This window comes from Oncorhynchus masou, chromosome 2, assembly GCF_036934945.1.
Source record: "Oncorhynchus masou masou isolate Uvic2021 chromosome 2, UVic_Omas_1.1, whole genome shotgun sequence".
NCBI classification, from domain to species: Eukaryota; Metazoa; Chordata; class Actinopteri; order Salmoniformes; family Salmonidae; genus Oncorhynchus; species Oncorhynchus masou.
This window is the reverse complement of record NC_088213.1, coordinates 48,503,246-48,522,642: the sequence shown is the minus strand read 5'-3', so window position 1 is coordinate 48,522,642 and position 19,397 is coordinate 48,503,246. Positions and strand designations below refer to the sequence as shown.

The 19,397-nt window shown below is 42.4% G+C and overlaps 1 protein-coding gene across 1 annotated transcript in view; it reads left to right on the top strand.

Annotated features, from left to right (window-relative positions):
• LOC135553154 (kinesin-like protein KIF6) overlaps positions 1 to 19,397 on the top strand; it is a 117,798-nt gene that overhangs the window by 54,242 nt on the left and 44,159 nt on the right. Inside the window, exons 4-5 of the mRNA XM_064985308.1 lie at positions 10,318 to 10,420; positions 11,616 to 11,671. Of these exons, the coding sequence (XP_064841380.1) occupies positions 10,318 to 10,420; positions 11,616 to 11,671 (159 nt within the window). The remainder of the gene's footprint in view (positions 1 to 10,317; positions 10,421 to 11,615; positions 11,672 to 19,397) is intronic.

Below are 19,397 nucleotides of genomic sequence, written 5' to 3'. Positions count from 1 at the left end.
CTATTTTGCTCACTTTTGCTGACACTATTTTAAGGGTCCATAATAAACCATTTATAAGGCATTTCTAATTGATTTGGCATTTGCAAACTGTTTGTTTGCCATTATTTAATCATTACTTGCCTTCCGAAACTATTCAGACCGCTTGACTTTTTCCACATTTTGTTACGTTACAGCCTTATTCTAAAATTGATAAAGTCATTTTTTTCACCTCATTAATCAATACTTTTTGATGTTTGTGTCGAACTGCTTTGCTTTATCTTGGTCAGGTCGCAGTTGTAAATGAGAACTTGTTCTCAACTAGCCTACCTGGTTAAAATAAATACACACAATACCCCATAATGACAAAGCAAAAACAGGTTAGTAGAGATTTTTGCTAATATTCTGCCATTCTTCTCTGCAGATCCTCTCAAGCTCTGTCAGGTTGGATGGGGAGTGTTACTGCACAGCTTTTTTTCAGGTCTCTCTAGAGATGTTCGATCAGGCTTAAGTACGGGCTCTGGCTGGGCCACTCAAGAACATTCATGCATTGTCGGAACTAGAAGCACAAGCATTTCGCTACACTCGCATTAACATCTGCTAACCATGTGTATGTGACAAATAAAATTTGATTTGATTTTGATTTGAGACTTGTTCCGAAGCCACTCCTATGTTCTCTTGGCTGTGTGCTTAGGGTCGATGTCCTGTTGGAAGGTGAACCTTCACCCCAGTCTGGGGGCCTGAGAGCTCTTGAGCAGGTTTTCATCAAGGATTTCTCTGTACTTTGCTCTGTTCATTTTTCCCTCGATCCTGACTAGTCTCAAAGTCCCTGCCGCTGAAAAACATCCCTGTAGCATGATTCTGCCACCACCATGCTTCACCGTACCAGGTTTCCTCCAGGCGTGACACTTGGCATTCAAGCTTGGTTTCATCAGACCAGAGAATCTTATTTCTTATGCTCTGAGAGTCTTTAGGTGCATTTTGGGAAACTCCAAGTGGGCTGTCATGTGCCTTTTACTGAAGTTTGGCTTCCGTCTGGCCACTCTACCATAAAGGCCTGATTGGTGGAGTGCTGCTGAGATGGTTGTCCTTCTGGAAGGTTCTCACATCTCCACATAGAAACTCCAGAGCTCTGTCAAAGTGACCAATAAGGTATTTCTGATTTTTATTTTTAATAAATTGTCTAAAATTTATAAGTGTAGTGTGTGTACATTGCTGAGGATTTTTACTTATTTCATCAATTTTATAATAATGTCACATCTGTTCCCGCTCCCCACTCCCCTGGTGCTTGAGGGCACCCGGCAGCCCTGCATCACGCACTCCTATCATCCATTACGCACACCTGCCGTCCCTCGTCACTCGCGTCAGCGATATTGGACTCACCTGGACTCACTCGTCACCTGTTATTACCTCCCCTATATCTGTCAGTTCCCCAGCTCTGTTCCCCGCTTCTGCATTGATTGTCTTTTGTTTGTATGACTAGTTTGCTGACGCTGTTCCTGTCTCGTTCCATGCCCGTTATTTATTACATGTTTTACTCCCCATACCTGCTTCGTCTCTCCAGCGTCATTCCATGTGACAGAATGCAGAAGCCATCACACAAAGCATCGGGGAGTACTGGCGTTCCGGTTGGTATGGTGGCATCGGCTCTGGGTCGCCACCAATGGAACCGGGGGTGCCTAGCCAGCCTGTCGGGCTTTCACACCCAGGCTGGCTCGAGAGGTTTCCTTGCCTCGGCTGGCTCGCGGCTTCCCATCCCACGTCACACTCCACCGGATCTTCGGGCTCCCTCCCTGCAGCGGGATCGACAGGCATCTTGCCTCAGCTGGATTGTCGGGCTTCCATGTCTCCGCCGGCTCGCCAGGCTCTCACTCTCCTGCCGGTTCGTTGGGCTTCCACGCCTCTACCGGCTTGTCCAGCGCCCATGTCTCGGCCGGTTCGCCCAGGTGGGATGCCGGGTGGTGCCCCTAGGGGGGGGTACTGTCACGTCTGCTTGAGGGCACCAGGCTACCCTGCATCACATACTACTATCATCCATTACGTACACCTGCCTTCCCTCATCACGCACATCAGCGATATTGCACTCACCTGGACTCACTCATCACCTGTTATTACCTCCCCTATATTTGTCAGTTCCCCAGCTCTGTTCGCCGCTTCTGCATTGATTGTCTTTTGTTTGTATAACTAGTTTGCTGACGCTGTTCCTGTCTCGTTCCATGTCCGTTATTTATTACATGTTTTACTCCCCTTACCTGCTTCGTCTATCCAGCGTCATTCCATGTGACAAATAAGGGTGTAACGTAACAAAATGTTGAAAAATTCAAGGGGTCTGAATACTTTCCGAAGGCACTGTAGCTGAACCAGATTGATGACCAGAGATAGAAATCTGTTGAAAGGGGTAATAGAGATTTTTCAAGAAAATAATGTCTACACACTGCAGTTTTGAGGAATGCCTATCAACGTTATTCAAAGTCAAGGTATAATTTGGGTTTCCTTTGTTAATAAATTGTAGATGGTCTAAATTGTAGATGGTGCAAACACATGATAATTTAGAGTCAACTCAGGCAGCACGGGATTAGACTAACAAGATTTGTGGAAATCACTGGAATGAGACTGTCCTCATATGTTTGTTTTCCACTGTTCTTGTGTTGTTTGGGGATACTATTGAGTCACACACACACACACACACACACACACACACACACACACACACACACACACACACACACACACACACACACACAGAGCGGGTAAGTAGAGTAAACCAAACCTCCTCAGTCTATCTTGTCCCTGTGTTTGGACTGGGCCCTGTCTGTCAATCTGTATGTCTGTGATAGTCTCTGTCATTTTTACTTCGGCAAGATCAAAGTTGGTCTTTCCCGATAGAAGTTGCTCTCCCGCTTTACTTTGTCCTCCTTCAGCCCGTTCCTCTTCCCATTATGAATTAAAAACATGATAAAACTGTGATCTACCCTCTCCTCGCTCCTCTTTTCCCACACAGGAGTCTCATGTTTGTGGTGTCTGTAGAGTGTTATAACCACAGAGAATTTACAACTCTACTTATAGACATAAACTCTGGTGTGTGCGAGATTGTGTGTATTTGTGTATTTGTAAATGTGTGTGGATGTGTCTTTGAGTGAAAGAGAGCGAGACCTGGGGCTTTATGCTTTGCACCACATGCTATTTTGGTGGACTCCAAATCAAACTAACTGTTTTTTAGTTCTGCTAGGTTCTAATTCTCAAGAGTAAAAACTCAATGGACACTATGAAAACTCAAACCAAGTTTAATCTTCCCAGAGGTCAATACAGCTGCATTAGACAAAGACATGTTTAGAATAGTTGTGGTATATGTACTCCACTTTGGGTGGAGTCTCCTCCTTCTCGCTAAACATTGTATCTTTATTGCTAGGTAGGGAACTAAGTGATACGGGTAATACACTTTTATTTCTGACCTGATCTGACCTCTACCCCCTTCATCACTAATCCATGGCTCTCTCCCCTTACCAATGCCTGCTACATGTGATTGTTTTCCCTACTCTCAGTACATTCCAAGCTTAATTGCACCCACCAAATGCCTTCCTCTTACAGATAACCATTAACTTCTGGTGTAGCCCCTCGGCTATGTCTCTATTATAATGATTAATAACATCTAAAGTTCTACAATCCAAACCTATCAGCTCCTACAACAATTAACCCTTTCCCCTGCAAAGTAGCAAAAGAGGTGACTGATATAATCCTGACCTTCTCTATCATTCATCATTAAACATAGCTGCTCAATATGTAGATATGACAAACACACGTTCACGCACGCACGCACGCACACACACACACACACACATTGATTATTATCTAAAAGGCTAAGCTTGTCCTAGATCAACACTCCTGCTCTGAGATACTTTGAATATGGGCCCTGATCTAGGATGAGTGTTGCCTTTTAGGTCATAATGAATTTGATTTATATCAAATCAAATCACATTTTACTGGTCACAGATGTTATTGCGGGTGTAGAGAAATGCTTGTGTTCCTAGCTCCAACAGTGTAGTAGTATCTAACAATTCACAACAATACACAAATCTAAAAGTGAATGAATGGAATTATAAATATTAGGATAAGCTATATTGGAGTGGCATTGACGAAATACTGTAGAATAGAATACAGTAAATACATGTGACATGAGTAAAGCAGTATGTAAACATTATTAAAGTGGCCAGTGGTTCCATGTCTCTGTATATGACCTTGCCTTCTGGATGGTAGTGCGGTGAACAGGCCGTGGCTCGGGTGGTTGATGTGCTTAATGATATTTTTGCCTTCCTGTGACATCGGGTGCTTTAGGTGTCCTGGAGGGCAGGAAGTGTGCCCCCGGTGATGCGTTGGGCAGACCGTACCACCCTCTGGAGAGTCCTGCAGTTGCGGGTGGTGCATTTCCCATACCAGGTTGTGATACAGCCCGACATGATGCTCTCATTGTGCATCTGTAAAAGTTTCTGAGGGTCCTCATGAGGTTGAAGAGGCGCTGTTGTGCCTTCTTTACCACATGGTCTCTGTGGGTGGACCATTCCAGATTGTCAGTGATGTGTATGCTGAGGAACTTGAAGCTTTCCACCTTCACCACTGCGGTCCCATCGATGTGGATAGGGCGTGCTCCCTCTGCTGTTTCCTGAAGTCCACGACCAGCTCCTTTGTTTTGTTGATGTTGAGTGAGAGGTAATTTTCCTGGCCCCACTCTGCCAGGGCCCTCACCTCCTCCCTGTAGGCTGTCTCGTCATTGTTGGTAATCAGGCCTTCTACTGTTGTATCGTCTGCTAACTTGATGATTGAATTGGAGGCGTGCCTGGCCACGCAGTCATGGGTGAACAGAGAGTACAGGAGGGGGCTAAGCACGCATCCTTGTCGGTCCCCTGTAATGAGGATCAGCAAAGTGGAGGTGTTGTTTCCTACTTTCACCACCTGGGGGCAGCCCGTCAGGAAGTCCAGGATCCAGTTGCACAGGGCGGGGTTCAGACCCAGGGCCCCGAGCTTAATAATGGGCTTGGAGTGTACTATGGTGTTGAAGGCTGAGCTATAGTCAATGAAATGCATTCTGACATAGTTATTCTTCTTGTCCAGATGGGATAGGGCAGTACGATGGTGATTGCATCGTCTGTGGATCTATTGGGGTGCTAAGCAAATTGAAGTGGGTTTACTTGGAGACTGGGATAGGGAGAGATCGAATGTGTCCGTAAACACTCCAGCCAGCTGGTCTGCGCATGCTCTGAGGATGATGCTAGGGATGCTGTCTGGGCTGGCAGCCTTGTGAGGGTTAACACGCTTAAATGTCTTACTCAATTCGGCCACGGAGAACGAGTCCTTTGGAGTGGGACACGTCGGTGGCATTGTTTTATCCTCAAAGCGGTTGAAGAAGGTGTTTAGCTTGCCTGGGAGCAAGACGTCGGTATCCGCGACATGGCTGGTTTTCTCTTTGTAATCCGTGATTGTCTATATACCCCGCCACATACGTCTCGAGTCTGAGCCGTTGAATTGCGACTCCACTTTGTCTCTGTACTGATGATTTGCCTGTTTGAATTCCTTACGGAGGGAATAACTATGGTGTTTGTATTCAACCATATTCCCTGTCACCTTAAATGCGGTGGTTTGCATTTTCAGTTTTGCACAAATGCTGCCATTAATCCAGTGTCTAGTTTGGGTAGGTTTCAATAGTCACCGTGGGTACAACATCCTCTATACACTACCTGATGTACTCAGTCACTGTGTTGTGTAAGCATCAATGATATTCTCACAGGCTACCCGTAACATATCTCAGTCCGCGTGATCAAAACAATCTTGAAGCATGGATTTAGATTGGTCAGACCAGTTTTGAATAAACCTTAGCTCGGGTTCTCCATGTTTGAGTTTCTGCCTTTTGGAAGGGAGGAGCAAAATGGAGTCGTGATCTAATATGTCTAAGGCAACCTGGGGGAGGGCCTTGAAGGCATCTCAAAAAGGCAGGTAGCTGTGATCTAGTGTTTTTTCTAAGCGAGTACTACAGTCAATGTGTTGATAGAACTTCTGTAGCGTTTTCCTCAAATTTGCTTTGTTAAAATCCTCAGCCACAATGAATGCGGCCTCAGGATATGTGGTTTCCAGTTTGTATAAAGTCCGGTGTAGTTCCTTGAGGGCCGTTGTGGCATCTGTTTGTTGGGTATTATACACAGTTGTGACTATAACTGAAGAGAATTCTCTTGGGAGGTAATACGGTCAGCATTTGATTGTGAGGTATTCTAAGTCAGCTGAAAAAAAGGACGTGAGTTTCTGTATGTTATCACAATCACAACATGAGTAGTTAATCATTAAGCATACACCCCCACCTTTCTGTTTCCCCTATGTGACACTTGATACATACGGCCCCAGATCTCATCAAAAGGAAACAAACCCAACAGGCAAACAACCTGATGTGATGGAACAAAGATGTGCTCTACATTATCCCGTAAACTCACCTCTCATCAATGTAAACCACTGTTTGTGTAAGCTGTAATTTACGGAATGTTATATCCAGCACACGTGTATAGTTCCATTGAGAGCTTAATAAACAATTTGCTACATAGTGCACTACTTTTGACCAGAGCCCTATGAGCCCACTGAGCGGAAGGGAGTTTTAGTTTTTAGTAAGCAAATATTCAATGCAGTTCAGCGCAAAAACATGGTAATGAACTGCATTGACCATAATCCATTGCACTTGTTGATTTCCTGCTCAGGCAGAAATGGATACGCCTGCTGTGTTAGGTTAGATTCACAGAGACCGCGTGAGAGAGAGATGTACACAACACAACAACTGGAGGGAGGGATAGAGACAGTTCTTGAAAGAAAGCATGCCGTATCTTCTTTGTCGAACTAGGAGAATGATTTCGTCAGACAGCTCTGCAGCTAGCCTAGCTAAATTGTATGACTAAAGAAGAGAACAATATGGGGAGTACAGAAATAACGCTGCATGGCTGCTACTGCCAAAGCAGAGATGAGATGATTACCTTATTTTATTATTATCGAGAGTCGTGTATCCCCCGAAACACAACCCAACCAAACTGCACTGCTTCTTGACACAATGCCCGCTTAACCCGGAAGCGACCGTGCATTGCGCCTGGTTAGACGAAACCAAAATATAACTTTTTGGTAAAAACTCAACTCGTCATGTTTGGAGGACAAAGAATGCTGAGTTGCATCCAAAGAACACCATAACTACTGTGAAGCATGGGGGTGGAAACATCATGCTTTGGGGCTGTTTTTCTGCAAAGGGACCAGGACGACTGATCCGTGTAAAGGAAAGAATGAATGGGGCCATGTATCGTGAGATTTTGAGTGAAAACCTCCTTCCATCAGCAAGGGCATTGAAGATGAAACATGACAATGATCCCAAACACACCACCTGGGCAACGAAGGAGTCGCTTCGTAAGACACATTTCAAGGTCCTGGAGTGGCCTAGCCAGTCTCCAGATCTCAACCCCATAGAAAATCTTTGGAGGGAGTTGAAATTCCATGTTGCCCAGCAACAGCCCCAAAACATCACTGCTCTAGAGGAGATCTGCATGGAGGAATGGGCCAAAATACCAGCAACAGTGTGTGAAGACCTTGTGAAGACTTACAGAAAACGTTTGACCTCTGTCATTGCCAACAAAGGATATATAACAAAGTATTGAGATAAACATTTTATTTATTGACCAAATACTTATTTTCCACCATATAATTTGCAAGTAAATTCTTTAAAAGTCCAACAATGTGATTTTCTGGACTTTTTTTTCTCATTTTGTCTGTCATAGTTGAACTGTACATATGATGAAAATTACAGGCCTCTCTCATCTTTTTAAGTGGGAGAACTTGCACAATTGGTGGCTGACTAAATACTTTTTTGCCCCACTGTATTTCAGTAGTTAGGTTTCCATCCAGTTGGCGATATCAGTGGAGGTTCTTGCTTGTATGGCTCCCTGGGCGAATCCCCCCCTCAGCGCCATTCTGTACTAACTGTAATTTATTTGGAACAAAACAAATAGACAATCATAACATATAAAACTACATTAATATAAAAAATATACACAGAAATAAGACTCATAAATATCAAAAAGAAGTAACAATAAATGTTCATAAATGACCAGCGGGGTCAAATAATAATAATTGACAGTGGTTGTCGAGGGTGCAACAAGTCAGCACCTCAGAAGTCAATGTCAGTTGGCTTTTCATAGCCGATCATTCAGAGTATATCTACCGCTCTAGAGAGTTGAAAACAGCAGGTTTGGGACAGGCAGCACGTCCAGTGAATAGGTCAGGGTTCCATAGCCGCAGGCAGAACAGTTGAAACTGGAGCAGCAGCACGGCCAGGTGGACTGGGGACAGCAAGGAGTCATCAGGCCAGGTAGTCCTGAGGCATGGTCCTAGGGCTCAGGTCCTCCGAGAGAAAGAGAGACTTAAAGAGAGCATACTTAAATTCACACAGGACACTGGATAAGACAGGAGAAATACTCCAGATAGAACAGACTGACCCTAGCCCCCCGACAAATAAACGAATGCAGAATAAATACTTGAGGCTGAGACCGGAGGGGCCGGGAGGCACTGTGGCCACATCCAACGATACAGGGCCAATCAGGCAGGATATAACCCACCCACTTTGCCAAAGCACAGCCCCCACACCACTACATGAATATCTTCAACCACCAACTTACCATCCTGAGACAAGGCCGAGTATAGCCCACAAAGATCTCCGCCACGGCACAACCTAAGGGGGCGCCAACCCGGACAGGAAGATAACGTCAGTGACTCAATGTCACGCCCTGACCTTAGTATTCTTTGTTTTCTTTATTATTTTGGTTAGGTCAGGGTGTGACGAGGGTGAAAAATGTGTTTTTGACCTGTCTAGGGCTTTTGTATGTTTATGGGGTTGTTTCTCGTCTAGGTGTTTTTATGTTTATGGTTGCCTAGATTCGTTCTCAATCAAAGGCAGCTGTTTATCTTGTTCTCTGATTGAGGACCATATTTAGGTAGCCATATTCCTTGGGTATTTTGTGGGTTATTGTCTATGTGTAGTTGCCTGTGTCAGCACGCAGTTTATATAGCTTCATGTTTGTTTTGTTATTTTGTAAGTTTGTTCATTGTTTCTTCGTTTAATTCAGAGTATGTATTCCTATCACACTGCGCCTTGGTCTCCTCCTTACGACAAACGTGACACTCAACCCACCCAAGTGACGCACCCCTGCTAGGGATGGCATGGAAGAGAACCAGTAAACCAGTGACTCAGCCCCTGTAACAGGGTTAGAGGCAGAGAAAATGCATCTCATAACATTTTAACATTGAAATAGCTGTTCAGACGTTCAGCCCACAGTAGCAGCCAAAGTGTGATGTTCAATCTAGCTCACAAACTAGAATCAGAACGCCCACTCCGACAAGGTTAATTTACCCACTGTCCCACATAGTCACATGATATCATTGGCGTGACATGCAAATGAGCAATAGAAAACCGATTGCGCAAATGTCACCATTACAATTGTTTTGGTGCCGGTTCCCCATGCCGCCCCCGGCAAGATGCCGCCCTGGGCGGCTGCCCATGCTGCCTAATACCTAAATTCGCCAATGGGCGGCATATTCTAAAATAAAAACAATTTGCACATTTTCCCACCAGAGATATATTTTCATCAAATTGACTGTTGCAGATAAAATGACATAATGCACATAAAAATACCTTTTGCGGTTAAATTCCTGAATAAAAAAAAATACAAGTTAAATGGGTTTCCATCGCATTTTCAACTCTCCTGATGGTTTTGTCACCAAATATTGTGGTATGTAGCGAGTGTGCCCAATCTGGTATTGACACGTGTGCTCTTGCCAACAGCTCGCAGATACTGTATAGTCTACATGAGATTATTATGGACAAAAGAGCGAGTTTATTTTTATTTGTCAAATGGGCAGCCTAGCGTTCAGTGATCATGTCACCAGAATAAGACCCTTGATATTTTTCGAAAAAGAACATCAAGCTCATTTCACCACACTGTGAAATGTGTCATAATTTATTTAGTCTGTAGCCTAAAAAACTGCATGCTTGACTTGAACTTTACTTCGATATGATTGTTATTATATCAATATTTGCACATAAAAGTATTTCCACCGACATTTCAAGCATCATTGAATTTAGTTTTGTCGACATTTCATTTACGGACCAATGTTCTGTTTCTACCAAGCCTGTCATGAATTTTTTAAATCAGAAATATACTTTACTCGCATAAAAAGGTTGGATGGAAACCTGGTTAGTGACTATGACTGCCATGTGGGTATACTGTATAAAAATTATGGGCATTCATGATTCTTTCTCCCTCCATTCTTCTTCAGCGTCCAAGCTGTCGATGGGCAAACAGGAGGCTTTTGAGATCTTCAGGAGAGACCATGAAGACCGGCTGACCATCGAGGACAACAAGGCCCTGCTCAAACAGAGGTCAGAGGGCAAGGAGAGGCCTTGTTGGGAACTTCAATTTCAGTTTATATTTTGAGTGTACCAGGATAACAGTAACCAAACTAATTTGCAGAATGTTGCTGGGTAGCGTGCTCAAGGACAGTTTTAGGTCTGTACAAAACAGAGCAATATGCTTTTGGAGATGTTTTGCTGTCTGTCCACTCTGTTTGGGGTCACTGGGTCAGGATATACTCCCCTCCATATGTATTTTGACAGTGAAGCTAACATTTTTATTTTGGCTCTATACTTCAGCATTTTATATTTGAGATGTATCAAATTAGTCAATAGTACAGAATGTCACCTTTAATTTAAGGGTATTTTCGTTTTGCGATTTAGAAATGAAAGCACTTTATGTATCTAGCCCCCCATTTGAAAAGTTCAAAGTGTTTGGACAAATTGACTTATAGTGTATCAAAGTAGTCAAAAGTGTAGTATTTGGTCCCATAGTTCTTGCAATCAATGACTACATCATGCTTGTGACCATATGAAATTGACCAAATTAAACATTTGCTCTCAAATCCAAAAGTATGCATAGAGACAAGTGTAAATGTTTTGCTTCACTGTCTAAATACAGGGGGAGTGTACATGAGTTCACTCATCTTGTTGATAGACAAGGACACTGAATAGTAGGCCCATACCCCCAACAGCATATCTTTTAGTTTTTCATTTTCTCTCCTCGCCGATCCCCGATTTTTGGTACAGACATGAATTGAAGGGGAGCGGAGCCCTGTTAAATGTGATGGTAATGGCTTTCTGTGTCAATCACTTCACAAGCACATTATCTCACATATAGTCACACTCACAGACACACACGTTTGTTTTACTGTCCTTGTGGGGACCAAACAATTGATTACCATTCAAAATAAATAAAAATCCTAACCCCTAACACTAAGCCTAACTCTTAACCTAACCCTAACCTTAACCCCAAACCTAACCTTAACCGGAGACCCCAACTCCTAAACCCTAACCCTAATTGTAACCCTAACCATAATAGTAAACCTAAACCTAAACTAGACTTTTTCCTTATAGGGACCGGCAAAATGTCCCCACTTTGTTTTACTATCCCTATGAGGACTTCTCATGAACTATCCCTTTATCCTGACATGGCTCAGGTACAGAAAGAGAAACAGGGGTTTGCAGGAAATTTTTGCCTACTGATATCTTTGTTTCTGTGTAGGTTTGCTGAGGCTAAAGCATATGGGGAGGAGGTGAACGAAGCCAGAAACGGAGTCAGTAAGTCACATACGTGCACCATATGCTAGCACAACCTTATAGCCACTCATTACAATATTATTCTTGTAAGTCATGACTCACCGCATACAAATTCGATGTATACATACACTATATATATACAAAGTATGGACACCCCTTCAAATTATAGGATTCGGCTATTCCAGCCACACCCGTTGCTGACAGGTATTTAAAATCGAGCACACTGCCATGCAATCGCCATAGACAAACATTGGCAGTAAAATGGCCCTAATGAAGAGCTCAGTGACTTTCAACGTGACACCGTCATAGGATGCCACCTTTTCAACTAGTCAGTTCGTCAAATTTCTGCCCTGCTACAGCAGCTCCGGTCAACTGTAAGTGCTGTTACTGTGAAGTGGAAACGTCTAGGAGCAACAACAGCTTGGCCACGAAGTGGTAGGCAACAGAAGCTCAAAAAATGGGAATGCCGAGTGCTGAAGCGTGTAAAAATTGTCTCTCCTCGGTTGCAACACTCACTACTGAGTTCCAAACTGCCACTGGAAGCAACGTCAACACAAGAACTGTTCATCGGGAGCTTCATTAAAACCTGTTAAGGTATAGGGGGCAGCATTTTCACTTTTGAATAAATAGCGTGCCCAATTTCAACTTCCTGCTACTCATGCCAGGAATATATGATATACATATTATTAGTAGGTGTGGATAGAAAACACTCTGAAGTTTCTAAAACTGTTTCAATCATGTCTGTGACTATAACAGAACTTATGTAGCAGGCAAAACCCAGAGGACTAACTGTTCAGATTTTATTTTATTTTTTGCCTCTGACCTTTCCCTCTGTTGTCTTTGCCAATGGATATTTGATAGGAACCATTTTACAGTCCCTACCACTTCCACTGGATGTCACCAGTCTTTGGAATTTGGTTGAGGTTAATAATTTGTGCAACGAAGAAGAAGCACATCCTGGAACAAGGTTACACTGTTGAGAGTTGCGCAAGACAAAAAAAGGAGCATGGTTTGTTTACTTGCTGTATTGAATACAGATTGCCCCGTCTACAATCTTATCAATTATTAACATTTAAAAATACCTAAAGTTGTATTACAAAAGTAGTTTGAAATATTTTGGCAAAGTTTATAGGCAACTTTTGAAATGTTTTGTAGTGACATTGTGTTTTGGTAAGCTGTTTTTTTCTGGATCAAAAGTGCTTTATAAATGGACATTTTGGGTATACATGGACGGAATTAATCGAGAAAAAAAAGGACCAATTGTGATGTTTATGGGACATATTGGAGTGCCAACAAAAGAAGCTCGACAAAGGTAATGCATGTTTTATATTTTATTTCAGCGTTTTGTGTAGCGCCTGCAGGTTTGAAATATGCTACCCTCTTTATTGACATTGTGCTATCCTCAGATAAAAGCTTCTTAATGCTTTCACCGAAAAGCTTTTTGAAATCTGACATGTTGGCTGGATTCACGAGTGTAGCGTTAATTGAGTATCTTACATGTGTGATTTAACGAATGTTTGATTTTATATCATTATTTGAATTTGCTGCACTGCAAGCATCCCCTATACCATAAGAAGTTAAATGGGTTTCCATGGCCGAGCAGCCGCACAAAAGACTAAGATCACCATGTGCAATGCCAAGCATCGGCTGGAGTGGTATAAAGCTGGCCTCCATTAAACTCTGGATCAGTCGAAACGCATTCTCTGGATTGATTAATCAATCACGCTACACCATCTGGCAGTCCGACGGACGAATCTGGGTTTGGCGGATGCCAGGGGAACGCTACCTACCTCAATGCATTGTGCCAACTGTAAAGTTTGGTAGAGGAGGAGTAATGTTCTGGGGCTGTTTTTCATAGTTCGGGCTAGGCCCGTTAGTTCCAGTGAAGGGAAATCGTAACGCAACACCGTACAAAGACATTCTAGACCAGTGGTTCCCAGACTTTTCATAGTCCTGTACCCCTTAAAACATTCAACCTCCAGCTGCGTATCCCCTCGAGCACCAGGGTCAGTGCACTCTCAAATGTTGTGTTTTGCCATCATTGTAAGCCTGCCACACACACACTATACGATACATTTATTAATTAAACATAAGAATGAGGGTGAGTTTTTGTCACAACCCGGCTCATGGGAAATGACAAAGAGCTGTTATAGGACCAGGGCACAAATAATAATATACTATAAATCAATTATTTTGCCCTTTATTTAGCCATCTTACATATAAAACTTTTTTCATCGAAAAAATTCACTATTTTTTCATCGAAAATTGTGAATAACTCACTACAGGTTAATGAGAAGGGTGTGCTTGAAAGGATGCACATAACTCTGCAATGTTGGGTTGTATAGGAGAGAGTCTCAGTCTTTTTCCACATACAGTCTGTACCTGTATTTGAGTTTATGTTATTTTATTTTTACAGGGACAGTGCACCTTAATCAACGTTTCATTAAAAGTGCCGGTTTTAGCCAGCCGGCTAATTTTCAACTGCAGTCCCTGGGCAGGTTATTAAAAACAATTACAATATAGACATTCATTGAGCAGTGAGCACACGCAATGCTGTCACTGGAATTTCATAATTCCTATTGATTGTACATTAATTAAATCACTCAGTCTATTTTATAAGAATTTGTAAGATTCCTATTTGCATAAAATCCACCGAGACCAGTCTTATCAAAATTAGATAATAGTATTTATTCTCGGAGCACGCTGCCATGTAACCACGAACATCAGTTTATATACAAAATATGACGTCATAGGTTATAAAACATCCTTTCTCCTATCAACCAGGATTCCAACAAGTTGAAAAGCTCATTCCAACCCACTAGCTCGCTCACTCCAGACACACACTTATCTATTAACTTCTGGAATCTTTACCTTCATCCATCACTATTTAGAAGACAGTTTCAGATAATGGAAAACCCAGGAAAACACTCTCTGCCTAACTAAACATCCCAGAGCTAAGTTGAGTCGGTTCAACCATAGGTTAACGACCCTTTTTGCTTATTTAAAAACCCACAATTCCAGTCTTCTCCAACCTGGGTGGAATGGTATTTATTTTATTACCCCCTGTCTCATGCTCCACAATCCCTTCGTTATTAATTAATATTATTAATCAGATATAATAAAACAGAGTATAAGTTTCATTCGTTATAGTTCTATTTAAAATGTAGATATTGTTTAGTCATTATTCATAAAATTCCTAACAAATAAATGCATAGCATACAGACAGAGCAACATAGAACAAAAAGCAACAAGACAAAATCCATAAAAGCAACAAAGTGTTTCCATACCTCACAAGCTACAGACAACGTGGAAAGCGGAAATACACAGCTCGGGACCTTTAGTCACGTCTTCATGCATTTTGTGAAAGTGTGATATGTGGTGCAGTTATGTGTGTCTGATGGCAGTGTATTCCAGACATGGGAAGCTCTCACAGAGAAAGCGGATTTACTAAAGGTGTTTTTACTTAAGGGAACTATACAGTCACCTCTCATGGCAGACCTTGTGGATCTGCTGCCATATGTTTGTGTTTTCTGTTTAACAAAAATACTGAGTGGAGGGGGAGCCAGGCCATTTAGGATCTTGAATACAAGACATGCGTCGGTGTGTTGCACAAGATTTTCCCAACTCAGAGCTCATGCTTTCTGAGGATGTAGCAGTGATGATGGCTATTGGGTTTCCTATCAAGCACCTTGAGAGCCTGTTTGTAGACAGACTGAATAGGTTTTAATGTTGTACAGTAAGCTTGGGCCCAACTAGTCAAGCAGTATATTAAGTGGGGGAGTATCATAGATTTGAAGTACAGTTTTGCTACCTCTGTAGTCAAATCATTTCGTATATATCGGAAATTAGCGAGGTTGAATTTGGTTATTTGAATGACCTTTTTCACATGCTTTTTAAACGAGAGATTGGAATCAAGTATGATGCCAAGGTACTTAAAATTAGATACCACCTGGAGCTTCTCCCCTGACACATAGACATATGTCTCAGTAGCATCTGTTGCCATCTTTGTGAAGAACATGCAAACGTTTTTTTTCACATTGAGATGCAAACACGAGTCACTGAGCCACTTTAGTAACCTGGACCAATACAGTAGTGAGTTCTTGTGCAGCTTGTTGTTTGCTCTTTGCATGCACATATATCACTGTTCAGACCCAGTACAGACAGAAGGCAGATCATTAATATACAGGCTGAACAGGAGGGGCCCCAGTATAGACCCTTGGGGCACGCCCACATCATAGCTAAGAGTGGGCGACAGCTCATTGCTCACTCTGACACACTGAGTTCTGCCTTCAAGGCATGATTTTAATCATCTCAAGGCATCGGGGAAAGTTGAACTTGGACAATTTTGTGATGAGAATCTCATGGTTAACAGTATCAAAAGCCTTCCCTAGGTCCGGAAACACAGCTCCAACAACGCCCCCTTTTGTCCACCTTGGACTTCACATTTTCCAGAAGAAAGCAATTGGCTGTTTCTGTGGAGTGTTTCGCTCTGAAGCCAAACTGCATGGAGTGTAATGTGAAGGGGCTGTTGATGAGGTGGGCAAACCGATTTAAAGATGGCCGTTATTGTGGCCGACTTCCATACCCTTGGAACCACGCCCAGACCAATAGATGTGTTGGTGACCTTAGTAATGGGGCCAATGAGTGACTCTTTGTAGTTTTTAAGAAAGGTAGAGTCCAGCCCAAACACATCTTTGGCTTTAGAATTCTTTGGTGAGCTAATCACCTTGTTCACCTTTGACTCAGAAACCTCCCTTATGATGAAGACAGGTTGAGCATCATTCACTAGCACTGAGCCCAAGAAACCAGTGGAGGGGTTCTGTGTCAGTACCCTGACAGAGTCAATAAAGTAGGAATTGAAGACTATTGCTATTTCGACTGCATCCTGTGTTAGATTTGTTATTCACCATGATTTCTAGTCTTTTTGCAGTGTTACTATGGTCTTGCCCTGTTAAATTTTTTAAATTCTCCCAGATCAATTTAGAATGTCCCTTTGGCTTCACCAATTATTTTAATAAAATAAAATTTGCCTTGACCTGTTTGTTTTTCTTTCATCACCTTATTTCTCAACATGGTAAACCTACATCTGTCATGCTCTAATTTGGATTTTAGGGCTGTTTTTAGAGCATAATCTCATTCTTTCATCAATTTCCAGATTTCTCCATTTAGCCAAGGAAGAGTGCTCTTTTGGCCAGGTTTGGGTTTGATTTTCTTTAGGAAACCAAGTATTGTAGTCTGGATTGTGGATAGAAAAACCTGACTATCGGCTTCCACGTCTGTATAGGACAAGAGATCATTCCAGTTAATTCCCTTAATTGTGTTTTCAAAATATTTGAATTCACTCTTAGGTATTCTTAGTTGATCCGGCTTTCTAACAGTAGAGAGGTTAAACCTGCTCTTAGACAGCTTTCTGGCTATAAGTGTCAGATTATGATCAGATAGCCCAGTAACCATATTGAATGATTTAGTCACTCTCTCTGGTTTATTACTGAACACAAAATCAATCTGTGTTTTAGAGCAACAAGTCAGGCTGGTTGGCCCTTTAACTAGCTGTGTAAGGTCAAATGTATTAGTGATCCGTTTGAGGGTTTTCCTACAAGAACTATCTTCATAATTCATATTAAAATCTCCCATTTAAGATGACCTCTTTCCCAAAATCACATTCCCTAAGCATGTTATTAAACTGATCTAAAACACACTTTTGGTGGAAGGTGGCCTATATATTCCAATAAGGGTAAAAGACATTTGGGGAGACAGTGTAACATTCAGGCCAATACATTCTAGTTCATTATCACATGACCACTCAATTTGTTTACATCGGATATGTTCTTTAATGTAGATCATCATACCCCCTCCTCTTCCTCCAATCCTGTCTCTCCTGAAAACATTGTAGCCAGGCACAATCAAAGCAGCATATGGAGAGTTTTTATTTTATTTAGTTTTCATGCTAATGAGGGATGAGAATCCTCTCTCACATAGGTACATGGTTGCAAAGGGCATCAGGGTGTCTTAACAGCGTGATTTTCCAAGGCAGGATACTCTGAGCACAGCCCAATCCAGAAATCTGGAAAAGGCTTCTGATTAAATTCAATTTTCACAGAACTGCTTGTTGCAATTTCGATGCTATCTTGTTCAGATATCGGTAAGTAGACTGGAGGCAGGGCATGAAAGGCATAACGAATCCAGTTGTTTGTGTCAACCATTTCGGGAAAGTAGCTGCGTAATTGTGCACCTAACTCACTCAGGTGCTTCACTATATCGCATTTGACATTGTCCGTAAGCTTAAGTTCATTTGTACACCCCAAAAAAAATATATATATATATAAATATATATATATATAGAAAAATAGAAAAAAAAATTGAATCACATTTTTATGTGGTGTATCCCTGACGGCATTGTACACGTACCCCAGTTTGGGAATACCTGTTCTAGACCATTCTGTGCTTCCAATTTTGTGGCAACAACCCCTTTCCTGTTTCAGCTGTTCACAAAGCAAGATCCATACAGAAATTGTTGGTCGAGATCGGTGTGGAATAACTTGACTGGCCTGCAGAAAGCCCTGAACTCAAACCCATCAAACGCCTTTGGGATGAATTGGAATGCCGACTGCGAGCCAGGCCTTATCACCCAACATTAGTGTCTGACCTCACTAATGCTCTTGTGGCTGAATGGAAGCAAGTCCCCGCAGCAATGTTCATCTATTTGAAAGCCTTCCCAGAAGAATGGAGGCTGTTACAACAGTAAAGGGGGGACCAACTCCATATTAATAACCATAATTTTGGAGTTAGATGTTTGACGAGCAGGTGTCCATGTACTTTTGCTTATGTTGTGTGTTTGCTCTGATTTCATGCTCTTCCATTTGGGAATATAGCATTTTTACATAGCACTTTTAGACTATTTATGATTGCCCTAGTGCATCCTCACTCGCATGCTAATAGTACCGTTTTGTTGGTAGAAAGACCTTCTGAAGTGTGTGGTGTGTGTGTGTGTGCGTGCGTGCATCTGTGCAAGTGTGTGTGATTGCTGCCATGCATGTTTCTGAGAGGAAGTGAGTGTGTGGACTATGCTGCCTCTATAGCATATCCAGGGGTTGATGGTTCAGAGTGCATACTATAAATTGCATGCCGGAAATCGGTTTACAGTCAGTGTTTCATTGTCACCACTACCATTATCCTAATAGTAAACATGCCCCTGATGCAGGCTCGTGTAACACTGTTCATTTACCTTTACATGAACTTTCCTGGAAACCCCAAGACACTATCCATGTTACGTACCAAATGGCACCCTATTCCCTATACAGTCCACTACTTTTGACCAGAGCACTATGGGTCCCAGTTAAAAGCAGTGAATAGGGTGCCATTTGGGATGCAGACTATGATTCCTAATAGTGAACAGAAAAAAAACAGAACATTCTGCTATGGGGGCCCTGTTTCTCTGAAGTGTCCAAGTGTCGCTCAGCACATTCCAGAACTTTTCCAGGACTGGCGAGAAAGGGTGGCTCCCCTGAAGGCTGTTTTATGAGAGCTCAGTTAAGCACGCCCCTGCCTTCTCTGGGTTATGTCCCTGACAGGTAGGCTTCGGGTGCCATAAAGCTCCCTGGCACGGTCACCGCTTTTTAATATCCATTTAATATCCATTTTCCTCTATGTAGCTGGAAAAGTACTAACAACCCTATTTTTCAAATGGTCCTTAGCTACACCAGATGCCAGACACCAAGTCCGGCATCTGGTGCCAAGGAATCCACCC